Raw genomic sequence first — 25,497 nt, 5'->3', positions numbered from 1 at the left:
CTGAGCACATGGGCCGGGGCTCAGCCCACCTCCTGCCCAGCAGGTGCTGAGCGAAGTGACAGAGGACAACCTCATCGACCTGGGCCCGGGGTCTCCAGCCGTGGTGAGCCCGACCGTGGGGGGCACGGTGCCCCCGTCTTCCCTCTCCTCCCAGCTTGCGGGCTTGGGTGAGTGTCCCGGAACTGCCTCCCGCCCCCCCCCGCCCCCCGCCAGCCTTGTGGGGGACCCGTGGGACAGCGTGTGCCTGAGTCCTGCTGTGCCATTTCAGCTGAAGGCTTGTTCCCTAAACCTAGAGTTTGAACCCAGCTTGGAAAGCAGGGGTGCGAGGTGGTCCAAGGGACTGGAAGCTGTTGGCTTTTTGAAGAAAGGTGGCTGCTGTGTTGTACGTGGCTTATTCTCTATGGCTGGAGTGATTTCCTTCTCAACGTCAACCAGGCCAAGGGTGGCAAATAGGTGTCAGCTGCTTGGGTGCTTGGCGCGTGGGCCCAGGAAGGATGCTGAGGCCACGTCGGGGCTTGGAAGAGTCCATGGCTGATCGGTGACGTCTGCCCTGGGCTTGTCAACAGGAAGGGGTTTGCACTCCTTGAGCTAATATCAGTGAGAGTGCGCCATCCTCTGAAACCTAAAACAAAAGATGCCATTTTCTCGCAGTTTGTTCAGTTTAATGTGTGTCCGTGACGCTGGATGTCCCACCCGGGCTGGATGAGCCCAGTCTGGGACAGAGGAGGTCACAGTGTTACATTACCACTCAGCACGGCCCTCTCAAAATGCCGTCTTCCACCCTGCGCTCCTGTTTCCTTAGTATTTGTCTTTGTACCTTCGTCTCATTTCGGTTGAATCAAGCTTTCACTCAGTGCCCTGGCAGTTGCTGTAGTGGCTTCTCGACCTCTCACGTATCCGTAGCCACTGTTTCTCTTTCTCTGCCTTCAGTCTACCCAGCATGTGGCCACCAGGCTTAATACCTAAAATTCAGATTGGATTCCGCTGCCCCTGCTTTAAAAAGCTCTAGTGTTTCCCCATCGACTCCTTTGCTGGCGTGTGACCTCTTCAGCAGCCTCGTCTCTCCGCCGGCACCCTTCCCGCGTCACCCCCTCTGCCCGCCGCCCAGCCCCCCTCCCGCTCCTGTAGCAGTTTCCGGTCCCCCGCCCATATCTCCACCTAATTCTGTGCTGCTGTCTGTCCGCCTACTCTGTGTACCCCCTTGAGGCCGGGAACCGCGCCAGAGTCACTGTGGTCCAGTCAGGGTCGAGCTCTGGCCGTGCGCGCGCCTACGAAGTACTTGTCACATGAGTGACCTTGGCCTGTGGCCTCTGTGACCGGCTCCCAGGGGCGCCTTGGTGCGGGCAGGAGCCTGCACGGCCCGCCTGCTCGCCGCTCGCCCTCATTCAGGAGCGACTTGGGGGGCTCAGGGGCTGTCCTCGCTCCCTTCTGCCCCCGCAGGACTTCAGCCCGCCAGGTGACTTCTTCCCAAGGTCAGGCCCACATTTGCTGTCGCCCACCCCTCCTCTGTTCTGTTGCACAGACCTGGGCGCGGAGAGCGTCAGTGGCACCCTGAGCTCGCTCCAGCAGTGTCATCCCCGGGACGGCTTTGACATGTTCGCCCAGACCAGAGGGAGCTCCTCGGCTGAGCAGCGCAAGACGTATGTGGGGACCCTCCCGGGGGCTCTCAGACCCTGGCCTGGGCCCGCGGCCAGCACAAAGGGGCCTTTTATTCACTGGGGTTCGGTTGCCGGGACCTGGCAGTAGACACAGCTGTTGAGTGGAGGCCAGCACCCTGAGCCGGGCGGCCATGCGGGTTCCTGCCACCTGCTCCCCTGCTCTCCCTGCCCCCGCGCTGCTGCTGCCTCAGAAACTTCATCTGTAGGAGGAGCTGGGGGCACGGGGTGGGGCAGGCAGGCACCGAGTTGGTTCCTCGCCCCTGGGGTGCGAGCAGCGTCTTTCCTGACAGCGGCTTTGGCCAAGATGAGCCCTGTGGAATTAGGGGAGTTGATTCCAAAACACACAGCCCCCTGCATCTCCCTGGAACCTGCTTTGAGCTTTCTGTTCAGCCTTTGACCCCCTCCCCCGGGACCCAGCATCTTGACGCATCCAGCTCTTTGAGTCCCGTACTCAGGACTCAGCCGGTTGACCAGAAGCCCAGGGCCCCAGGCACCTTTTAGCTGCTTTCAAAATGGATACAGCAAAAGAAGTCGGGGAGCAGAAGAAGACAACCCCGCAATGAGTGACAGACCCTCACCCCAGACCGGGAGACCACCTTCCTTGTCAGATGCCACTGAGGCTGCTGCTTTTTTATTAATATTATTATTTTATTTATTTATTTATTTAGGCTGTGTTGGGTCTTCGTTGATGTGCGTGGACTTTCTCTAGTTGCAGCGAGCGGGGGCTACTCTTCGTTGCGGTGCACGGGTTTCTCGTTGCGGTGCTTCTCTTGCTGTGAAGCACGGGCTCTAGGCGCGCAGGCTCAGTAGCTGTGGCTCGCAGGCTCTAGAGCGCAGGCTCAGTAGTTGTGGCGCACGGGCTTAGTTGCTTCACGGCATGTGGGATCTTCCCGGACCAGGACTCGAACCCATGTTCTCTGCATTGGCAGGAGGATTCTTAACCGCTGCGCCAGCAGGGAAGCCAAGGCTGCTGCTTTTAAAATGAGAATTGTGACCCCTTTGCTTGTATCCAGCCTCTCCCTCTAAGCAGTTCCGGGCCCTCTGGCACCCTGTCCTTGAGCTTTGCAGATGCCTCTAGTGTTACTTAACAGAGGGAAATGGAGGTGGTACAGAGTCCCAGACCCAGAGGGAGCGAGTGGCTGGGCTGTGCTTGAACCCAGGCCTCCTGGCTTCAGCTGCGGCCAGACCACGACCTAAAGCCGAGGCCTCTGAGTATTCGTGAGGAAGGTGCCGAAGATGGAGGGTGATTGCAGGTCACCACCCCCCCGTCCCCCGTGACCACTCTGCTTGTGCTGCTTCGTCCCCAGGGCCACCTACGAGGACCCCCAGGCCGTCGGAGTAATTGCTTCTGCGGTAGACGGTCGGAAACAGAACCCCGAAGTGGTAGGTCTCTCGCCCTGTTTTTCTGCCTGGGGGGAAAGCAGGGCCGTCTGGTAAAGCCAGCTGGAGAGTTAGGCAGAGCTGGCGGTGCGGAGGGCAGACTGGGGTGAGCCATGTCAGCTCCTGAGTGCCCCCCACCCGTGGGGACGCCCATATCTGGACACCCAGGAGGAGACAGGCCCAGAGAGGCAGAGATGTGCGGAGGGCACTCCGCGAGCCACCTTGGGCGGGGCTGCACCCCGGTGGGGTCTGATGGGGAGCCTCTGCTGTCCCCCATGGTGGCTCTAAGCTCTCAGGGCGCAGGGCTCCTGTGGCCAGAGAGGGTCTCTCCCCAAAGGTTGCAGTGCCCTGGGGTGGGCGGCTCTCTGACAGAAGGGAAATGGAGGCCTGGGCCTGTCCCTGCAGGCCTGCCGTCAGAAGGTGGCTGGTGGGGCTGGCTTGGGGAGGGGGCTGGAGTGGGGGAGCAGCGCTGAGGGCAGAGGTGCTCGGAGGTGAAGGAGGGGCTTCTGTGATTTCTGGGAGATCGCAGTGCCTGGAAGGAAAAGGTTTGTGCCTCCATGCTTCTCGTGAGGTGGTTCCCTTCTCGCCTGAGAAATGTGTGTGGCCACGAGCGAATGAATGTGTGTGTGTGGGGGGGTGGCGTTGGGGGGACAGTGGCCCCAGAACAGCCGCCCCCTGGCCCGCCCCATCCCGGGCTACAAAGGGGCAGCGCTCATCTGTCCACTGGAGGGGAGTCTGGCTTCCCAAACACCAGCCCTTGGCCTCCCGCAGCCCCTGTCCAAGTGGCCCGGGCAGGCGGCAGTGCTGAGGCCTGGCGTCCCCAAGAAAGCTCATCGCCTGGTCCCCATGTCCCTCCCGGCTCAGCCAGCTTGTTGAGGGCCGTGCGTCCCTCTGCACCAGCCACCAGGGGGCGCAGAAGAGCCACCCAGGCTGCGGCTCTCAGTGCCCCGCCCCCCGCAGAACCCCTGAGGCCGGGACTGTGCCGTGGCCCAGTGGTCCTGTTGCTGAGGACGGCCCCCACCCCAACTCAGGGCACCAGGGAGCCAGTAAGGCCGGCCCATCCTCCTGGCCCAGCTGGCCAGGCCGGCCCGGTCAGCTCTCCACTCTGCCTCCAGGGCCTGCCCCGCCAAGGCCAGGAGTGCCCTTCTGCCACTGCCTCTGCCAGTGCCCGGGGTCCAAGCACAGGAATGCAGCCAGCTCCCTGCCTTTCACCCCGGGTGCCTGGCCTGCCTCCTGTTTTCAACATTTCCACCTGCAGCAGGCAGGCTGCTCGTCATGTGCCCTGCTCGATGGGGTGATGCAGGGAGCAGGGTTCGTGTGGGCCGTGTGTGTGTGTGTGTGTGTGTGTGTGTGTGTGTGTGTGTGCGCACGCGCCTGTCTGTGGGTGTGTCTTTGTATCTGTGCACACACACTTATATGCATCTTCAGGCCTGTACTTCGGGTCATGGTGTTCCATATCCTAAACAGTGCTGCCCTGGAAATGAAACCTGGGCCATGGGAGAAATTGAGAACACGGTAACGGAGAAAAAACTGTGTAGCCACACCTTCACGGTACAGCCACACCAGTAGTTCTAACTTTAAATACTTTCATCATTTAGAAAAGGCAATATCCCCAAATTCATCATTCACATTAAGAGTTTGGAAAAAGAACGCCACAGGTAACTGAGGAGGAAAAAGATAATGAAAGTAGAGATGATTGTGCAAAAGCTGGTTCTGTGAAGCCACCCCTCAGTGACCCTGAGAGCCTAGGCGGAGGGCAGCCCCGGCCGGCCTTCTGCGGCCCCAGGGGCGTGGGAACAGGGGTTCAAGTGCGTGTTACCCTCTTGGGGTGCCTGTTACTAAACGCCTCTTCTTTTATCCAGGAGGTAAGGGCATGTTTGGGGGGTGGGCCGCTGGGTCCCAGCTCCTCAGGTGACGGGGCACCAGCTCTGACAGTGGCTTTTCTGTTTCCATGACATGTGCTATTGGCTTCTTTACCACGGGTCTTGCTGTGACTTTCCTTTCTGGGACTTTTCTGTCCTCGGCCCAGAAGAGAGGTAAAGGTGGGGACTCTGACCTGGAGCCCATAGACAGCTGGCTCATAGCCCAAGGAATGGTGAGAGGTCACCAGCCGCGCTGAGCCCCTTGTCCCCCCACCACCACCACCCTCGGCGCTTCCCTCTGTCTTCTCGCGGGTGCCCAGTCTTCCCCTCCTGTCTGTCTCCTTAAGCTGCAGACTTCCAGCCCCAGAAACTCCATCTCTGGTTTTCTGTGGAGGTCCGGGCGTTTGCAGGAGTGAGGGGAGGGCCCTTTCCCTCCTTCTACCGTTTCTGGAGCTCTGGGCAGTATTCACTTTTCCAGGATGAGCACAAGTTACTGTGGCCTCTGCTTGGGAGGGGATGTTTCTGAGAGGACAGGCTCAAAGCATCTGACTGGGCAGAGAACGCCGCCCAGCCTGTGAATGTGGCAGTCTAGGCCGATGGGGTTTCGTCCTGTAATTGTTTGTGCCCACTGTGCCCCCGGAAGGATCTGAGACCTCCTAAAGAAACACAAACGCTACTGGAACGGAATAAGAAGATGTGGGGATCATACACGCAGTCAGCCTCAGGAAGTAGGGTGTCCATGGCTCCAAGACCCGGCAGGATCCCTCCTGCCTCGTGATCAGGTGGCCCCGAGTCTGTGCACAGAGAGGTCACTTGCTGCAGGCTGCCTGCGGTGCAGGGACGATTTCACCTCTGAGACCGGGGTCTGTGCATGGTGGAGCCTGAGTGGGAGACCTAGACACACCAGGAGGAAGCCGAACTGACCCCTTGGGGCCGGGCCAGCCTGGGGCCAGGGGAGGGCTCTTCAGGCTGGGCCAGCATGCCCGAGCCTGCGGGCAGCACAGGGTCACCTGCCTAAGCAAGTGTGACTAGCTCTCGAGGACACGGGCCAAAGGGCTGTCAGAGCCGGGGGCCAGGGTGTCTGCCCGCCCAGCTGGGAGCTGGCGACCCAGCACAGCCGCACTCGGGGGGCCGTCTCCCTCCACCTGCCGGCAGCCCGTCCTGCTTGCTGCACCAGACCCCAAGGCCGTTCTTAGGGACATGGGCTAGCCCGGCCCCTTGTTTGCTTCTGTGGGGACAAGCAGGGGCTCTGGCCCACACGTGCGGGTGGCCTTAGAGCAGCACTCCTGGAGACCACGTCCACTCCACTGTCCAAATTGGGAGGATCCAGCTGTGTGTCCTTGTGCCTATTAGTCCTGCAAAAAATGATACTGCCCACACAGCCGCCCCGCGTGTGGCTTGGTAGCCGGTGGTGGCACCCACCCCTGCCCGGCCCCACCTAGAGCTCCAGTCTCCGACTTCAGAAACAAGCCCGACTAACAGCTAACCCTGTGTCTCACCTGCCCGACTGCAGTGTTTTGTTTTGTTTTCTTTTAAACAGCGTATATTAATTGCTTTGCCTCATTTCCCATAGCATAGAAACCCTGAGTCTTTCCAAACCTGCCAAGTACAAATTCTTTACTTGGAAACTTTTTGTACTATTGAGCGAGACCAAAGGGCCTGTAGACTGAGCCTCAGGTTGGGGAGGCGGCAGGAGGACTGTCGGGGGCAAGAGCCCCTGCAAGCATTGCGCCCGAGCGCAGCCCTTGGTCCGGCCGCGTTGGAAGTGGTGCTGGTTTCCTTGCGGGGAGGCGTGTCGGGCATCCAGGTCCAGCACCAGGCCCGTTACCGTGGAGGAGAGCCCCAAGAACCTTCTCGAGCAGCCTGCCCGGGGACGGCGGTGCTCTTGCCTCTCCCGGCGGCGGTCGGAGGCCTGTCACCCACACGCAGGGTGCAGCCAGGATAGGTGAAAGAGTAGGAGTCGCAGCAGGAACCCAAAGAGATTAGGGAAAAGTCTGCCGCTGCCCAGGCCCAGGCTTGGGGCGGGGCCCCCTACGCAGACCGGGCAGTGCCTTTCCCCTTTGAGCCGGTGACCCTCCCGCCCACACGCAGGGCTGCCCGTCTGAGCCCAGGCTGGCCCACCCCTGCCACGTCCACGGCTGCCCTCCGCATCCAGCGCCTCAGCCAGCCAGCCAGCCCCGTCCGGCCGTCCTCGGAGCTAGGGAGTTTGGGCGGCCGGTCTGTATCCAAGCGTGTACCCACACGCGCTCCCTTTATTTTTTTCTCGTTGCATCTGTTTCCCTTTCTGTCTCCTTCCTCCAACTCACACTCTGGCAGCCCCCTTGCCCGGGAGGTGCTCACCCCAGGGCGTGTGAGAGCCCAGGTCGCTCAGGGTGAGAACGCTGAGGCCTCTCTGGCCTGGGGATGTGCCCGCAGCTGGAGCGGTGACAGAGCAGCTCCTGTTTGCAGGGCAGCGCAAGTGTCTACTGTGTCTGAAGCACCTGGTTTTGGGGCAGCTTTGCCGCGCTCCTGGCGCCGTGCTCCCCCATCGATTCCCAGGCAGGCGGCTCGTGAGCCCAGGCTGCATCCAGCCTGGCAGGGCGGCCCATCCCCCCGTCACGTGAGCTATCCTGTCACCCACACCCGACTCCACGTGATGCATGCCCTCGGCCAGCGCCTCTCAGTCAGGGCTCAGGCCCCACGGCTCCGGCATCCCTGGGTTTCTGAGTTAGAAACGGAAGCACCCGACTAGAACTGAAGGGCTCTGGGGTCGTGAGTGGCGGAAGACGTCGCCCCATTTCACAGACGAGGCTGAGGCCCCAGACCTGGGGCTTCTTGGGGCCCCGGAGGTGGGGAGCTCCTGGAAGGGAGCAAGTCCACCCCTGACTTGTGGGTGGCAGGCTTGTTTTGAGGGGTGAGGAGCTTCTCATGTGTCAGTGTTTATTTTCTGAGCGTGCTGGCTCTCAAGATCGGTCCAGAGGAGAAAACTGAGGCACTATCCCTGCCCCCGAGGGACCAATTCTGAACAGTAACAAAAAAGTTACGAGCAAAACCTGAAGGCCTAAGGCGCATGACAACTTAGTGTCTTTTTTCAAGCTTTGCGACCCGAGGAATCCCCACTCCTCCTGGGCGGGCCGAGGCTGGTGGGTTGGCGGGTTTCTCCCTGGAGACACACTGACTTCCCACGCTTGGTCCTGGGGATTTGGTGGTGTGGCACGAGTCCTCCCTGAGGCTGGGCGTCCTGGCTTAGAAGCATCATGATAACGAAAATTGGCATCTCCTGTCATGGGAACGTGTCGGGCAGAAGCCCCGTCAGCAGGCGTAAGACTGGCCGGTCGCACCCTGGACGCCGCTGGTCCCTGCTCCGTGGGGAGGGAAGTCGGCTCCAGGTGCTGCCAGCAGCCCCTTGGCGTCCTGCCCGGAGGGAGGACCATGTGTTCCTTGTCACCATGAGTCATTTCAGGGTGGTTTGAACTCCTTGGTATTTTTTCATTTCAACATTCTTAAGTCCCCAGTAGGTCAAAGAAATTAAATGGCAACATAGGCAGAATCTCCCTCATCTGATCGAGGTTGGCCTGAGCCGCTCTGAGACACATGTGGAAGCCAGAGGAGGGTCTGCCGGCCCAGCTGTGTGACGTTGGGGTGAACCCAGCTACAGACACAGTGCCCGCAGTTTTTCTAGAAATAGCGAGCTTGTGAGTGAGTTCTAGGAGGTACCTCCCAGACCCAGCCAAGGTGAGGATGCAGGTCACCTCGGTCAAGGACCATCCTCTCGTTTATCTAGTCTGGGAGCCAACATTTCATTAACGTGGCTTCGAAGGGGTTAAAGGTTCCTTTTCCTTCTTATCATACGATCATTTGATTATGTCTGACAGCAGCTTAAGTATTTCTAGCCAGATAGATTTTCAGGCCCTTGGCATGGGTGGCCCAGGCGTGGACAGGGCCCAGGCACCAGAGGGGTGCCCTCCTTTGCTCGGGACCCTGGTCCCCCTTCCCAACCGCTCCCCTGCTCCCCCCGTTCCCCCCCCCCCGACTCCCCTGCTTTCAGTTGCACTTCTTTTCTTTGTTGCTGGGGCCACAGACAGCCATTGGAAGCTGGGAGGAAAGGGTGGGATGGGAGGAGGCTGCGGCATTCAGGCCGCTTCCTGATTTTTCCACCAAAGGGACACAAAGACAACCAAAGCCTGCGGTCCCTTTTGTCATCAAAGCCCTTGCTTTGGCCTGTGTCTGCTGGTGGAGGAATGTGCCGGGCTGCTGTGGGCCAGGCCACACCCAGGCCTGGGTGCCCTTCCCACTCAGAAATGCCCCAGGACACCATCCTTTCAGTGAGCGAGCCTGGACCACCTGCCCCCTGCCCCGCCCTGGGCGGACGGCCACATGGCCTCCCCATCCTGTCGGGGCCGGGACTGTCGCAGGCGGAGGGGCTCCACACCGGCCTGCAGGCCGGCGCCCCAGGGCTGACAGGCAGACATGCTAGTCAAAAAGTTATCCACTGAAGAACGCGTACTGCGCCTCCCTCCCCACCGCGTCCCGTCCCGTCCCGTCGCTAGCCCTGCTTCCTAGAGCTGCTGCTTCCCTCACCTGCCGTTTCCCACGTGGCTGCCTGCGTGCCCGCCCGCCTGCTGCGCCAACGTGTTCTGCTCTGTGTACGTCTGGCTCCGTCGGGCTGCTTGGGTTGACGTGTCCGCTGTTCTGTCTCCCCTGCCTGGCCGCGGGCTGCCTGGCCGCTGCCTGCCGCTTCCATAGATCCCCGTGGTGCAGCCGTCTGTCATGGACGACATTGAGGTGTGGCTCAGGACCGACCTGGTGAGACTCGACTTTTCTATCTCGTGTGGGGAGTGGCGAGGCCCAGGCGCCTCTGAGGACAGGAGGCCTGGGGGCCGGCGCGGGGCCACTCCCTGGGGAGGTGGAGGAGGGGAGGCTGGGCAGGCGCCCCCCGGGGTCCGCACCTGCTCGGTGGGCCACGCCGCCCCCAAGACGCACACTGACTTTTCCCAGTTACTGCGGTTTTAGGTGTGTGTGTGCTTGGGTTCTTTTGGTTTGGGGTTTTTGTACGCTTTTTAATTTATATTTTTATTTATTTATTTTTTGATTTTCATTTTTTTCTTTTAATTGTGAAATTTACACAGACATGAGTTGGTGTTTGTTTTTTAATTCACTCTCATCCCCCTTCCCCAGCATCTCCTGGTATCTTGGATTTAATGGTTCCAGGGACCATTGTCTTTATCCCCAGAGATGGGCAGGAAGGTTAGGACATCGTGCAGCTGGCAAGGGCAGCCGGTCCGAGAGGGGAGGGCTGTGATGGCTGGTCCCCCGCTGCCCCCGCCAAGCACTCTCACCACCACCCCCAGCCCCCCACCCCCGGGGCTGGTGAAGAAATGCACCCTGGGAGGGGAGGTGTTTGTCCATGGTCATGGCTGGTGGGACTCTCCCCATGACCTGAGGACAACTCGTCCTTGCTTCTCGCTGCCTCCCCTCAGGACACGCCCCCACCTAGGACGGCAGACCTCAGCCCCCAGGACGGGCCTCCTGCCGCTCCGGGCCAGCCCCCAACCCCCCCACCAAAGCCGGGCTTCCCGGAGACTCGGGTGCCATGCCAGGGGAGGAGGGGCCCCCCCATTACGCCTTTCCCAGGGAATGCCCGGAAAGCAACAGCTCCCATCGCAGAGCAGGCAGGCCGGGGCCCCCACCTCACGGGGGGCACCCGCGCTCGAGGGCCAGGGACCTCCCAGCCAGCCGCGCAGCAGGTCAGGGGCAGAGCCAGGAAGGAAGCCCGGGCCGTGTCTGCTTCCCCATCACTGTGCAGAGTTCCCAGTGGCCCCCACGTTCCGCACAGAATTGACCCCCCAGAGCCTCCCCAGTGACAGCATCGGGGCGCAGGAGGACGCTGCCAGAGCGCCGCAGGGTCCGGCCCCGTGCTTCCAGGCCTCACGCGGTTCCCAGCTGCTGGCGTGGCCGTGACCTCCCAGCGCCCTGTGGCTGCCCGCGAGGGGACGCCCAGCGGAGGAGCGCCTGGGGCCCTGGCTGCCTGAGGCGCAGCCTCCTCCTGGCCGCCCTGCAGGCCTGCCCCGCGGCTCAGCTGGAGAACGAACCTGCACCTTTTAGAATTTTTGCTTTCTGACCCTTCTGGGGGATCAAAACCTAGAACCTACTATTTTTGTTTTTACTTTTTAAAAACAAAGTTTCTGCGTCTCTGATTAAGACGAGAGCAGTGCTTTGCTCTTACAGAACTTGGGGGGACGGGAAGTAGGAAGTTTTGCTCGGGTGCCGCCCTGGGGTGGCCGAGGGCGGGGAGCGGCAGCAGGGTGGGCGGGTCCTAATGCCCTCTCTCTGCTCTCCCACAGAAGGGCGACGACCTGGAGGAGGGCGTCACGAGTGAAGGTAGGCCTGCCCCCCACAACCCGCTGCTGCTGTGTCCGCCCCAGGCTCTGGGAGCCCCCCCGCCCTCCGCCATGCCGCCTGGGCGGGCCTCCCCTGCGGGCTCCTGGGCTGTGTCCCACCCAGGCTTTGTGCTGATGAGGGAGGTGCTGCAGCTGGTGAACAGTAGGCACAGTTGCCTGCACTGCTGACCAGTTTGCCCCCGCCAGATGCTCAGTGCAGCTGAAGCAAGACACATGCCATGCAGTCAGCAGGGCACGCAGGGAACCCCTGGGCCTGGCACCCTGTGGCCGCACAGCTGGGCCCCTCTGCAGGCACAGAGCCCTGCTTGGTGGGTGTGGGGGGGGGGTTCCCTGCCAAGTTCAAGGAGGAACTCTCCCCTCCAGCTCCCCCTGCCCTGCCTTCTATGCTGATCTGCATGATGGAAAAGCTCCAAGTCAGTGGTGGGGCAGGAATCCTAACTGGCACCCCCCAGCCCCCACGCCCCCACCCCGCCGGCTTGTGGCAGGCTTCCCGCTTGCCCTGGTGATGGCGGAGGAGGAAAGGGGGCGGTGCTCTGTGGGGAGCAGGTGGGCGTGGCTGTTGGAGCCTCAATACAGCTGAGCCCTTACCAGTCCCCGCCGGCCTTGTTTTGTGTTGTAGAGTTCGATAAATTCCTTGAAGAAAGGGCCAAAGCTGCCGAAATGGTTCCCAACCTCCCCTCTCCCCCAGCGGAGGCTCCGGCCCCGGCCTCAAATCCCTCCAGCCGGAAGAAGCCGGAGCAGTCGGAGGACGCCCTCTTTGCCCTGTGAGCTATCCTGTGGTTGGGCCCCCCCACGGCAGGTCACCTCTAGCTCCCCCCATCCACACCAGGCACTGGCCACTCTTCCCATCCCCAGCCCTCACCTGGTCCTGCGCTGCTGTGTCTCCATGGAAACGCCACTGTGTTTGCTCCCAGGCCTCCCGCTAGTCAGGACCAGCTTTAGCCACCCTCTCTGTGGGCGGCGGGACAGCGTTGCTGTAGTCACAGCCCCTCAACTTCTGCTCTTCCTGCCCACCAGCTCCCTCTGCCTGTTCCTTCCCAGGAAGAGCCCACAGCTGGTCCAGCACCGGGCAGGGCAGTCCCTTTGGGTCTGGTCCTGAGCGGTTCCTCTGGTCACCTGCACACAGAGAAGGGGCTCAGGCCCCAGCCCCTTGCCCGGCGTGCCCCTGCCCAGCTCAGCGGGCCTCTCCTGCCCTCCCGTGACCCCCTGTGCCCCAGAGAGGGCAGGTCTGCACCTGCGGGCTTGGTCGCCCTCCTGGACCGTTGCTGCCTGATGAGTGTCGGCACCTTAGAAGGCTCTGTGGATGCCCACGGGTGGTGTCTCTCACCCGCCATCTGCTTGACCCTTTCTTCATACTCAGCTGCTCGCCCAGACCCACGTCCAAGCTGGCTCAGCAGCCGAGCCTGGGACCAAGGGCTCCCCCGCAGGCCTGCATGCTCCTGGTGTGGGCAGAGCCATGGGCTGTCAGGAGGGCAGCTTGCAGCCCTGGCTGGTCAGCTCTTGCAGAGATAACTCTACTGTCTCCAAGCTGCCCCTGTGCACCACGGGCCCTGTGGCCGCCCCACCTGTGGGGGGGCCTGCACAGTGCGGGCTGGCTCTGGCCAGCTGGGGAGAGCTCTGCACGTTGGTGAATGTGCTTCGGCCTGGTCTGCGGCAGCCTCCACGCCTCCGCCTCCAGGGCCCAGCAGCAGGCGGTGTTGCACCCCAGGCGAGATCCCAGTGGCCGAAGGCCCCTGCACTCTACTGGGCGGGGCCTTAGCCTCCCCTGCAGACTGTCCTGAAGCCTGACCTCCTCCCACCCCAGACCCGGCGCCCAACCAACCTAGGAGGGGCTGGTGACACCCACTCCTGTCTTGGGTCCTTGCTGGTATCTCGGGCCATGGGCAGGGCACTAGCCGCTCGGCCCAAGCCCGGTCCAGCCTGAGCCGCCCTGTGCTGTGGCCCAGAAGAGCGAACACACTGCTGCCGCGGCTTCCACCAGCCTGTGAGCCCTGGTCCAGATCAGCGTTCCAGCACGCGCGGCCTGGGCGTCGGGGCAAGGCCTGGCAGGGCCACCTGGTGGGCCTGGCCCGCGGTGTGGTCAGCCCTTCCCACCTGGCAGCCCAAGCAGGGAGAAGAGGCTGGGCCTGACACAGGCCGGGATCAGTGCCGCCGTGGGCTCCAGCGGGAGCGTTTAGGACGGGGCTGGAGGGCTGTGCGGGGCACCAGCAGGAGCAGGTGTGGGGGAAAGCGGGGTGCTGCCCGTCTGGGACCCACACCCAGCCTGGCACCCTCACCCAGCTTGGCACCCTGCAGCTTCCTCTGGAGAGGAGGCCTGGGATCCGGCTGGGGCTGTCACACTCCAGTTCCTCAGAGGGCTCTCAGGAAGTCCCCACCACAGAGCTGGGCCAGCCTGCCTGCACCCCGCCCAGCCCCGACCCTCAGACAGCTGCACCCCTCTCCTCGGCGTTTCCAAGGGCGAGGCCCCGAGGCCGGCGTGGATGCTGAGCGTGTGAAGTTGGCCGACTTGAGCTGCACAGAAGGTGGCTGGGTGGCCTGGTTGTCCCTGGCGACCCTAGCTGGTATCCCCGGGCCTTGGGCGCAGCCTGGGGAGCGTGTCTGTGTGGGGGCGGGGGACAGTGGGCCTCGGGTGGCCAGTCCAACGGGAGCTGCAGCAGCCAGGCCCAGCGTCCGCTGAGGGAGGAGCCGGCCTTCCACCCGGCGAAGCAGGGAGCCCAGGGGTCTCCCGATGGAGGGTGAAGTGGAGACGTACCTGCCCAGGGAGGCCCCGCAAAGCCGCCCCCCAGCCCCAGCTGCTCAGCCAGGCACAGCTGAGAGAGGTGGGGCCGCCGGGGCGGCGGGTGGTGGTGGCCTCGCTGGCCGTCCCAGCTGGAGCTGACACTCTGCTCGCCCATCAGGTCACAGCAGCCTGCCCCAGCCGTAGGCCGGCCTGGGAAGCAGGTGCCCGGGGCGGTGCTGCTCTACCCTTCCTGTCCTGAGCCCTAGGCGCCCTGGGCCCCTCCCACTGGCTCCCTTCCGCCTGGGGGGCACGGCGCTCGGGAAGGGAAGCTGGCCAGAGCCTTCCGCCCTGGGGAGTGGGACCCCCCCGAGCCAGCAGCCTCTCCACCAGTGTTAGACATCACAGATACAGTATGTACTTAATTACACTACATTATTGCTGGGATTCCTTATAAGCACTAATTATACCTGATTATAGGTTAAAATATTTATTTTGTCAAGATATTTTCTTGGGGATGTGTGTAACCTTTTCTGTGTTGTGTGCTGAGATGTGAAAACTAACCCTCTGCTCCTGCCTTTCTGGCCAGTGGGCAGCAGCTAATGGCACTAAGTGCAGTGCGACCCGGGCACCGGCGGGCCTTTGGCCAGCCTGCCCCAGAGCGGCCTCTGCCCGGGACCCCCAGGCACCGTGCAGGCCGACCGGCCCAGGGGACACGTGAGCAACTGGCTTATCAGCACGCGCGGGACAAGGGCCGCAGAGCTGCAGCGGCTCGTTGCTGGCCGGGCCAGTGGGCAAGGTGGCCGTCTGTCCTCCTGTCTCTTTGTCAGCCCCCTCAGTGTGAGCGACCGTGCTGTCTGCCCTGGGCCACGCTGCCTTGGCTCGCTGCCCTCCCCCTCCTCACCCAGGGTCCAGGGCAAGGGGCCTGGGGAGGCGTGAGGCCTGGGCCTTCCCTCAAGGCCCCAGTGGGGAGAGGGGCCGGTGGCAGCAGGCGCCCAGACTCGGCTCTTCCCGTCCCTTCCTGCTGCCACAGCCCCGCTTGCCTCCGCACGCTTCTAACTCAGTCCAGCCCAGCCTTCCGGAGGGTCCGAGGGGGCTGTGGGCTGGCGAAGGGGAATCACCGTGGAGGGCGGCGGTGCTCTGCGCTGGCTGCCGCCAGGTCCGGGCCCCTCCCCCGTCCCCGACGTGGGCAGAGCCGGCTTCGCCACCCGGGCTGAGCGTGTGCACCCAGAAGACGCCCGGGGGCCCCCGCCTCTCCCAGTGCCCTGCTCCAGCCTGTGCTGTCCCTGGGGCACCCTGGGAACAGCTGTCAACCCCGGAGTCTCGCTGCGTCTCTCCAGGCACTCCTGGAGGAAGGGGGGGTGGGGGGGATATTTATTTCCTCGAGTTTGCACTTGACTTGTGAGGGTTCTCAGGTTTGTGGTCCGGCGTCCCCCAGCCTGGCGGTCCGTCTAGAGGGGAGTCAGCGACACCAGAGCATCTGTCCACCCACTGGCTCTCCTTCCAGACATGTCTGTCTAGTTTGGGATCTTGCATGTAAAATACTCCACAATAAACAAACAGACTGTTGCTGTGTGATCTCTGTCAAGTCGGCGGTGACTGTCCGGAGGGCCAGCCAGATCCGACCACCTGCTTTTTCTAGGCAGCGGCGGAGTGGGCCCTGCTGGAGGGAGCAGGCAGGGAAGCTCGCCACCACATGCGGCCCCGGGCCTCGAGCATCCCCTACCCTGGAAGGCCCCTCCCACCCCTTGCCTGTCCCTGCTTGGCCACCCTGGGGCACCGCCTGCTTTGGGGCTTTCGGTTGGAGCGGCTGTAAACCCGCCACAGCCTGCCTGACAGCTCAGACCAGGGGCCGGGGTTCTTCCTCCATCTCTTACCGGGTCCCAGGAGCATCCAGGCCTGAGCCACCTCCTCAGCGCCCTCCGCTGGGCTCCCCGAGCGTGGCTGGCTGCTGGATTGGAGAGCCACTCCTCCCCTTTTCTGGGACAGCTTCACCCATTTAAAGTGTATGATTAGGGACTTCCCTGGTGGCACAGTGATTAAGAATCTGCCTGCCAATGCAGGGAACACGGGTTGGAGCCCTGGTCCGGGAAGATTCCACATGCCGCGGAGCAACGAAGCCCGTGCGCCACAACTACTGAGCCTGCGCTCTAGAGCCCGTGAGCTGCAACTACTGAGTCTGTGTGCCACAACTACTGAAGCCCTCGTGCCACAACTGCTGAGCCCACAAGCCACAACTACTGAGCCCACGTGTCACAACTACTGAAGCCCTTGCACCTAGCGCCCGTGCTCTGCAACAAGAGAAGCCATCGCCATGAGAAGCCCGCACACCGCAACAAAGAGTAGCCCCCACTCGCCACAACCAGAGAAAAGCCCGCGTGCAGCAATGAAGACCCAACGCAGCCAGTAAATAAATTAATTAATTAATAAAATAAAATAAAATAGAAAAGCCACCGCCATGAGAAGCCCGCGCACCGCAGCAAAGAGTAGCCCCCTGCTCGCCACAACCAGAGAAAAGCCTGCGTGCACCAACGAAGACCCAACGCAGCCAATAAATAAATAAATAAATAAAATAAATAAGAGAAGCCACCGCCATGAGAAGCCCGTGCACTGCAACGAAGAGTAGCCCGCCCCCGCTCTCCACAACCAGAGAAAAGCCCGCATGCAGCAGCGAAGGCCCAACGCAGCCAAAAATAAATAAATTTATAAAAAAAATAAAATAATAAAGTATGATCAGGTAGTTTTTAGCACATTCAGAGTTGTGCGACCCTCACCACAATTTTAGAGCATCTTCATCACCCCCAAAAGAACCCCCTATTCTTTAGCAGTTACCCCCCTCAGCCCCCTATCCCTTTTAAAAAGGGTTCGCGTCTCCTCTCCTGTGCTGGGAGCTGGGCACTGCTGCAGGCGGTGGTCCTCTGGGAAGCAGGCCTCTCCCTGAGGCTCAGGGGCCGTGGGGGGCCTATGCCTTCTCCAGGTGGCTTAGGGGAGGTGGGGAGCCCTTTAATCCCTTCACCTCCCAGGGTTCAAGGATGCATCTCAAGTGGGATGGACTCATCAAGCCCCCAGGTGAGCCTGGAATAAATGCGGAGACATCTGCCCGCGTCTCATGCAGGTGACAAGACCGAGGCCCGGACGTTTTGCCTGGGATCAGCAGCAGAACCCCCTCTAGCTCAGCCCTTGGACCTCCCAGACCAGGGCCGCGGAGGAGCGGGCAGGGAGAGCACTGTCTCCGTCGCCATGGCCAGCAAGGGAACCGCCCCCTGCCCCCCACACCAGGCCTTCTGGGAGGGCAGCTCAGGAGGGGGCTGCCATGCCTGCTGATAGGAGACGGGCCACGTTCAGACCTCCGCCAGCTCAGGTGGGCCTCAGTTGGAGTGAGAGAGAGGCCCTGCGCCCGGGGAGTCTGGGAGCCGCCTCTGAAGTGTGGGCCCCCATCCCCGTGAATGGAAGGCATGTCCCCTGTGCAAGGCGCTGTGTCCCTGACCCGTGCACAGTGAGTTGGCCCTGAGACTCCATCGTGGACTTGCCACGACGCCACGGGCTTTAGCCCGTGTTCCTGAGAGCCTGCGGGGTGCCTGGTCCTGCTCTCGGGGAGCTTGCAGCCTGTCCAGTTCCCAGAATCAAGGACACTTTGCAGCCAGGAAGCCCTGGAGCCCTCTTCCAGGGCCTGCAGGGCAGGGAGGCCCTGGGGGAGCAGCCAGAGATTGGGGAGACGGGGGCAGTGTGGGAGCACCGTGGGTCTGCTCATGGCTCATGGCCTCCTGCCTGCCAGTCCCCCACTGAAACATCTGAGGAGGAGTCTTTCTACAACCACCCCTCTTGCAAGGAAAGGTTCTCTTTGGGGTCCTGAGGGGCTAGGGTGGGCAGACAAGAGGACTTGAACAGGCACGACTCACCCAGAAATACCGTTTGCTGCAGAGGAGCCCCTGCCAGCTCTTGCTGGGTGGACTTCAGGGGGTCTGTGCAGGGGGTCCAGGCCCTCAGCACCAGGGAGTCCATGGGACGTGCCATTCCCTCCCCACCCCCGCCTGGGGCTGCAGGCCTGGGGCAGGTCCCTGAGCTCCGGATGATGTGAGAAATGGGGTCGTGGGTAGTTAACCCAATGTCCAGGGCCCTGCCTGGGTGGACCCCGGGGATGGAGGGGACTGGGGAAGCTCACAGGCCATTGTAGCCTGCTGTTGCCAGATTGTCCCATTTTTCAAGAAAAGCCAGGAATCCAGCCTTCAGGTGACATGTACATTTGACAGTGGACTCAAAATCAGAACCCGTGTATACTTGGATGTGGCCCATGGGGGTCAGCTGATGCCTCACTCTCCATGTCTGTAAGGCCCACCCCTCACTGTGCTGCAGACCTCGGGGTTCAAGCAGCTCTTCTGTGGAGGGTTTACTGCCAGAGAGGCTCAGAGAGAGCTAGAAATGACTTGCACAGCGCACAGTAGAGGGCAAGCTGGCATGAGAACACAAGGTCATCTAGGACCAGAATCATCCATGTCAAGGGCCATGTGGTTCCATTATGTCTGATGCGGGGGTGGGGGGAACCCAAGGCTCCCTGCTGGCTCTGTGCAGCCTCGGCCACGGCTGGGCAGGTCCCAGCTCGGCTGCTGCAGAATGAAGGACAAACGGGCAGGTGGGTGGCAAGGGGGCTCCAGGAGTGGGGAGGGGTCTCGGTAGCCTGTGAAGCTACGCCCAGTGCCGGCAGCCCTGGCAACTCCCGTGCCTGCCCCGCCACCCATCCCTGAGCTCGGGCAGCGAGGACATGGCTTGGCCCTGCCCGCGCTGGACACCTGCCCAAACGGCTCTGAACCCACAGAAGATGCCCCTGCGCCTCTCGGACGCCCAGGGCAGAAGTGAGCCCGGCCTCACAGCTGGCACACGGGGCCGGGTGGGCCGCGGACCGGGGACCGGGCGGGACGCCGGCTCTGGGCCGGGCCGGGCCACAGGGCGGGGCGGGGCGCCCGGGTCGGTCAGGCGGCGCACGTGACCCGGCCGCCGGGAGCCGGGCGCTGACGCCGCGTCACCCCACCCGAGGCCGCGCGCCCATTGGCTGCGCCGCGGGCCGGGGCGGGGCTCGTCCGGCCGGCGCCCCCGCCGCTCCCGGCGCGCGTCTCCGCGGCCTCGCTCTCCTCACCTGTGAAATGGGATGCCGTCCTACCGGGGAGTAAGGGGTTAACGCGGACGCGCGCAGCCCCGGCATGCGGCGCGGTGCGAGCGCAGAGCCCCCAGGAGGGTCGGGGTAGGGGCTCGCAGAGGAGCAGGCTCCCCGAAGAGCCGCAGCCCCAGCCTGCTTTCCCAGCCCTCCCCTGGACGCTTGCCCGGCTGGTCTCAGGCTGCTCAGCGAAGTGTGGTCTCTTTGGTGGCAGATCCTTACCCCCTCCCACGACTGGACCCTACAGGAGGCTTCAGCCAGGCTTCACTGCAACTGGCGGCTCGAGTCCAGGCTGCGGGTCTCCGTGGGCCTTGCCTCACCTTCTCTCCTGAGCTGCTGCAGTTCTGTGTGCATATTGACTGAGTGTGCTCTTTACATATGCGGTGAACGCGTCTAAAGGACAGTCAGGCAGGTCTGTCGTGACCGTGACTCCAATACACCTTCCCACAGCAGGAAGGGGTGTTCTTATTTTACAGAGACTCAGAAAGGTGAAGTAAATGGTTCCAGGTCACACAGCAAGTGGGCAAAAATCCGGACCTGCTTCCTGACTCTGAGAAGGTGGTCTTCAGTCTTCACTTAGCACCCCCTCCTCTCCCCGGGAGGAGCTGTTGGAATTTTCAGAGAAGCCACCAGATTCCCAAGGCCCCCTGGGTGCTTGGCTCCTACTTGGGGGGTGGAGGGGTCTATGGCGTCAGGATGCAGGGGGCTGAGAAAGGGGATCCCTCTGTTCCCCAGCAGAAGTTCATCCGGAGGGCCAGGCCCTGAGTGGGAGGGGGTCTTTGAGCAGGGCCACTTGGGGAACAGATGTGGTTTGGAGGCCCCCGGGTCCTGGCCACCCCTGTTCTGGGTAATTTTCCACAGCAGCCACTTCCGGGAGGGGAACAAAGAGCCCTGCGTGTCCGGGCTGAGCCTCAGGGACTTGGGCCTCCAAGGGCTCTCTTGGCCTGGGCAACCCCCTTCCAAAGTGCGCCACTAATTTCACTCTGTCAGAGGGTGTGGCCAGACAGGCTATATCTGGAGCCTGAGCAAAGCAGTACTCGGGATGGCTGGATCCACTGAGGCAGGGGGCTAGGGAGGCCTGGGGATCCAGGCCTTTGATAAGTCTCCTTGGCTGCCCCTACCAAGGGTGCCTCTCTGCTTGCATACCTCCAGGGACAGGGAGCTCACTGCTTTCCCACTTTCAGTACCTGATGTTAGTTCTGGTTTATCTCAATCCACCTCATTAGACCCCTCCCTTGCCACCTATCTCTGCCTCCAATCCACAGGACGCAGGGTCCAGGGTCCAGCCCTCTCCCCAGCCTAGTTGCCTCCTCTGACCTGGCCCCAGCCTGTCATGATCCAGGGCAAGGTGGCCCAGGTCTAAAGCACAGCCTGCTCCTTCATCCCAGCTGCTCCTAGGGACAGACACCGAGATGTGAGTCTCTCCCTAGGATCAGCTGGATGGGAGATGGGAGTCAGATGGCCTTGGGGCCCAGCCCTGTTGCCGGCCCAAGTAGCTGTGTGGCCTTGTGCAGGTTAGCTCCTGAACTCTGTGGCTCTTCCTGTCCTCCTGGGTGTGGAGGCCAACCCTTCTGTCATTCCCACAGCTGCATCTGGGAGCAAACCAGATTAAGTCAGGGTGGGAAATTCCAGCCTCTTCCAGGCTCTTCAAGAGGCCCATCTGATCTGGACACTGAGGAGGGTCAGGCTCATCTCACAGGCCCAGCCAGCCATGGTCACTAACGTCCGGGCCACCTATGCGGAGGCATCATCAAGTCCCGTTGCAGCTGAGGTAAATGAGGCACAGAGTGGGGCCCGCTGCCTGGCCCGAGGCCACAGAGCAGGTCTTGGACGGGTCTGTCTCCTAAAGACCCAACTCTCGGAACAGTGTTTGTCGGGTCACCTCCCTCCCCAAGTCCAGAGACCTCTGAGACGGACCCAGTCCGGGTCTTCCACTCGGCCCCCTTGCTTGGTGCTGGAGAGGCCAGGGCCTGCCGAAGCCCCGCAGCAGTCGTCACTTGGATGGAGGGGCCGGCCGGGTAGGTGTGCAGGCCAGACCCGAGCCGGCCCCGCGCTCTCCAGGTGGGGCGGGACCGTCCACCGGGGGCGGGGCTCCCCGCAAGGCTCCTCCCCGCCCCCGCCCACCCCGCAGAGCCGCTGCCGGGGAGCCCAGTTGCCGAGGAACTTTTCGCGGGCGCCGAGCCCCACTGAGGCCAGGGCGTGACGCGAAATCGCGGAGCGGCGGCGGGCCGAGCGGGCCGCCGGGAGGAGGCGACTGCGCCATGGACGAGCCACACTTCAGCGAAGCGGCCTTGGAGCAGGCGCTGGCTGAGCCGAGCGAGCTGGACGCGGCGCTGCTGACCGACATCGAAGGTGCGTCAGGGCCACTGGGCTCCGCGCGAGTGGGGCGCGCAGGAGGCGCCGGCCTTTGTCTTCCGGGGCGGCGGGGGGCGCGGAGCGGGGCGGGGCGCGGCGCTGGCGCTGGCTCCGTGCGGGGCGCGCCGGGCGCCCCGCGTCTCTGCGCCGAGCGCTGCGGGCCTCGCTGTCCTGTCCGCGCGGAGCCTCCCGCGCCCGCCCTGGCTGTTCACGCCGCTCCGGGTCCTTGGAGGCTCGGCGCTGGGCACGTGCGCCTCTGGGCGTCCCGGTCCGCCCCCCGCGGCCAGTGAGTCCTCAGCCCCTAGGCGGCTGCGGCGAGAGCCTGGGACCCGGGCATCGCCGAGGCCCCGCCCCCGCTCCGGCCTTGACGTCAGCGGGAGGTTATTCTCGGTCATTCCCTCCGGCCCGAGAGTTCAGCTCGGCGCAGGAGCTCTTGCGCAGGCGCGCGGGCGCCTCCAGCCCCTGCCCCCCAGGGTCCGGTTCTCCTAGCCGGCGCCGGGCATCGGTTCGGCACACATTTACTGAGCATCTACTAGGCCCCGTCCTAGGCACCAGGGGCTCACAGACAGACCTGGGCTCCCCTTTTCTTGGAAGCACAAAAATCGCCAAGGAAACCCACAAACGGATATTTAGTTACACCTTGTGGTCGAGCCGGGGCAGGGCGACAGCTTCCGGTAGAGCGGTGGGGTGAGACCTGAAAGTCAGCCCCAGGACCCGCTGGGAAGGATGTCTTCGCCGCAGAGGGCACGGCGAGGAATTGGAGATTCACAGGTGAGGCTGGGCAGGTTGGCAGACCGAGGACCCTTGTCGGCAGGGAAAGGAGGGAGCAGCTGCGCCGGCTCGCTTACACCTGTGGAAGCACCGCTCTGATTGTTCTACAGAGAAGGGGTTGGGGGAGACGCTGAAGCAGGGGCCAGTTAGGAGGCTGTTGCCCACTGTGCAGACAGCAAATCCCAGCCGCCCTGAGTTGCCTCCGAGGTTGCTGTGTTGCACTTGGCTGATGGGGAAACAGGCCAAGAGCACAGGACCCAAACCTCCCACAACCTGGATAGACACGTACATGGTGCCTGTGGCCACTCTGGGGTTAGCAAAACGGACACCCACTCCTGCCTTACTGCAGCCTTGCAGATGAACCCAGCTGGCAGGGCCCAAGAGTCGCCAGGTCCCCTGAGAGGAACGAGGGTTGAGAGGAGGGCCAGGCAACCCTCGAGTCCAGGATGGGGAGCTGGACTGGATCCCAGAGGCAGTGGGGAGTCTTGGGGGAGGGGTTGGGGCAGGGCAATGCCATGCTTGGGTTCTGTGCGGGAAGTTCCCTCTAGCTGTTGGAGTGGATGATCACAGAACGAGTAGAGAAGACTCATTCAGCACTTACTGTATGCCAGGCACTGTGCTGACCACTGAGTCCTCCCAACAGCCCCAATGAGGGCCTTGAGGCACAGAGAGGTTAAGTGACTTGTCCCAGGTCACACAGCCAGAGCATGGCAGAGCCAGAATTCAAACCCAAGCTGTGGGCTCCAGAGCCCAAGCTCTTAACCGCTGGGCTCCTAAAAGTGTGTGCATGTGTGTGTGGGGGTGGGCAATAGAGCAGGGGACCCAGGAGGCTACTCCACATGGAGGTATGCTGGGGGTCGGGGAGGGGTCATAGGTCACACAGCCACCTCCCCATCCCAGGCGAGAGCCTTTGACCCATGAGACTGAGGACCGGCCTTGCGCCCCGCCCAGCCGGGCATCTGCCTCGACCAGACTCTGTCGTGTGACCAGCTCTTGGCGTGGCGCTCTCACCAGGAGTCTCAGGTTCTGTGCCGAAGGCACTGCCCCCGCCACAGTGCGCCGTGGCTCCTGGTGAGTCAGTCTGCTCCTGGCCTCCTCTTGTGGTTCTTGCTTTGGGGTCCTTTGTGGCCGTGGGCAGAGGGCACGTGAGAGCTGTCCCGCGCGAGCGTTGGGATCGCTGTGGGTTCCGGGGCAGTCCTCACCTCCCTGCTGGTTAATTCACCAGGCCTGGAACGTGTGCTTAGTGCAGAAGAGGCAGTGGAGATGACTGCTTGTCGGGGCCCGCGCATCTCCCGCGGGTGCGCCTGGGGCTCCCGCGCACAGCCTGTAGTCATCTCTGGCTGGGCTCCCCAAGTTCACTCTGTCTTTGCACCCCAGGTGTCTGCCTTACGGCATCTTGCCCACCACTCTGCCCAGTACCTGAATCAACTGCACGGGCCAGGCCTCCTGGGGTCCAGGCCAGCCTGGTGGAGAGGACACACGGGGGCCACCCTGCCCCCAGGCCTCTCCCCACGGTCTCTCATGCCCAGTTGTCTGCCTGGCCCCACCAAGCACGGGCCCTCCTTAGGAAACAAGCTCACGGTGGCTTACAGCCCAGCTCCTGGCCCCGGCGCGCACCTCCTCAGCTCCCTAACAACCATGGCTCCCCAGTGCCCCGAGCTAAGTCCCCTTGTCCCAGCATGGCGTTCGAGACCTGTACGGTGGGCCAAGCCTGCCCTCCGTGATGATTCCCGTCCCTCCAGGTCCCACCCCTCAGGCCCCCACGCCGCTGCCATGTTCTGCCCCCGTGCGGTGCCCCCGCCTCGTCCCCACGGCAGAGCCTGGGAGAGGCCTCTTCCACCAGACACGACCCGCTCTCCATCCCTCTTCCTGCCTTTGGTACCCGGCCTGGTGACCGGAAGCAGAAGGCACCCCCCAGCGTGGCCATCTGCTGCCCTCTCGGCTGCAGCGGCTCCCCTGGAAAGCAGGGGGTGAGGCTGTAGATGGGGGTGGTTCCAGCCCTCGCGCCTCTGAGGGGCACGGAGAGGAGCGTGCCGGGAGCTCCCTCTTTCCCGATGGTCACTGGACACAAACATCCTGAGTGACCTGGTCAGCCCCAGGCAGGGGCCTGGGATCCGGACTTTGCCCAGCTGATAAGCGCAGGCCAGGTGAGAATGACTGCGCCGGCCAGAGGAAGCGTCTCTGTCCTTGTGTCTTGCCAGCCGCAGGCCCTGTGGATGTGCCCTTTGACCCCGGGACCTGAGTGGGGCTGCCCATCTGCACATGTGTTGGGAGAGGGGAGGGCCTCAGAAATGCCATGGTCACCTCTTCACCCAGTGTGTAGACAAGGAGCAGACGCCTCCACTGCCCCCCAGCTGCCCAGCCTGTACGGCAGCCGAGGGCGTTAGCAGCGGCAGGAAGGCCAGGCCCCGCGGTGCTTGCTTCCCAGGCCAAGCACCTGTTGGAGACCATTTCTAGCTGGCGGAGGAGGGCCAGGGCACAGCAGGTGTTTCCGAGTCTCCAGCCATAGTTGATGCTTTGCTGGGCAGAGCACCTCCAGGCAGCCTTGGGGATGCAAACTGAAGCACTTGGGAGATTCCAGTCACACAGTTGTGGGGACTAAGGAAAGCGACCAAAAGTAGGTAAAACGACAAAGCCCAGTGCTGGGGCTGCTCCGAGGAAATGGGAAGCATTGCAGGGGAGAGTGCAGACGGGTTTATCCTTCCAGAAAGCAGCCTGGCAGCTCTGAAGCAGCACGCTGCCTTTGAAACAACACACCCACTGCAGGTTTAAAACAGCTGCAGTGAGGCAACCGGGAAGGGGGAAATATAATTAATGTAAAGGAGTGGATAGCACTATTTAGACTGGAACGTTGCTCAGCAGGACGGGACCGCCCCCTGCATTGCCGCTGCGTCAGGCCCATGGGTTGTTTCCCAGCTGCTGGAAGGAGTCTCTACCCCAGGACAGGATGTTGGAATTGGTGCTGGCCAATCTGTCCAGTGGCCGTGCTCAGGGTCACTTGGTCCATGTAACTGGTAGCGGCATGTGGAGCGGCACTGATGAGAGGAGAGTGCGAGGTGGTGACCTCAGAGCAGCTTTTGAGAGGAGGAGTTTGCAGGTGGACACAGGATAGTGGGAAGGGCCTTTGGGGCAGAGGGAACGGGCTGGGCCAGCGCACAGCCTTCTGAAAGCAGACAAGGAGAGTGAGGCTCACCCGACTCAGACAGCCAGGGACCAGCAGGGGTGG

At 62.6% G+C, this 25,497-nt stretch overlaps 2 protein-coding genes across 17 annotated transcripts in view; both read left to right on the top strand.

Annotated features, from left to right (window-relative positions):
• The window catches only part of TOM1L2 (target of myb1 like 2 membrane trafficking protein), an 84,359-nt gene extending 67,628 nt beyond the window's left edge, over positions 1 to 16,731 (top strand). For 2 of the 12 annotated variants that reach the window (XM_033848336.2, XM_073797050.1), the window contains 6 exons: positions 44 to 167; positions 1,523 to 1,640; positions 2,966 to 3,041; positions 9,626 to 9,685; positions 11,224 to 11,260; positions 11,900 to 15,565. In XM_033848336.2, coding sequence (XP_033704227.1) covers positions 44 to 167; positions 1,523 to 1,640; positions 2,966 to 3,041; positions 9,626 to 9,685; positions 11,224 to 11,260; positions 11,900 to 12,048 — 564 coding nt within the window. In that variant the 3' untranslated portion in view covers positions 12,049 to 15,565. Of the gene's footprint in view, positions 1 to 43; positions 168 to 1,522; positions 1,641 to 2,965; positions 3,042 to 5,043; positions 5,134 to 9,625; positions 9,686 to 11,223; positions 11,261 to 11,899; positions 15,566 to 16,059 lie in introns of those variants that run through there. The other 10 variants (XM_033848337.2, XM_073797051.1, XR_012328360.1 and 7 more) reach the window with 9 other exon arrangements.
• Positions 16,732 to 20,675: 3,944 nt separating this feature from the next.
• SREBF1 (sterol regulatory element binding transcription factor 1) overlaps positions 20,676 to 25,497 on the top strand; it is a 16,644-nt gene continuing 11,822 nt past the window's right edge. For 2 of the 5 annotated variants that reach the window (XM_033848118.2, XM_073797038.1), the window contains exon 1: positions 21,631 to 22,271. In XM_033848118.2, the coding sequence (XP_033704009.1) occupies positions 22,227 to 22,271 (45 nt within the window). In that variant the 5' untranslated portion in view covers positions 21,631 to 22,226. Of the gene's footprint in view, positions 21,543 to 21,630; positions 22,272 to 25,497 lie in introns of those variants that run through there. The other 3 variants (XM_033848121.2, XM_033848113.2, XM_033848119.2) reach the window with 3 other exon arrangements.

Source organism: Tursiops truncatus, chromosome 20 (assembly GCF_011762595.2).
Source record: "Tursiops truncatus isolate mTurTru1 chromosome 20, mTurTru1.mat.Y, whole genome shotgun sequence".
Taxonomy (NCBI): domain Eukaryota; kingdom Metazoa; phylum Chordata; class Mammalia; order Artiodactyla; family Delphinidae; genus Tursiops; species Tursiops truncatus.
This window is presented reverse-complemented; position numbering and strand designations above follow the sequence as displayed.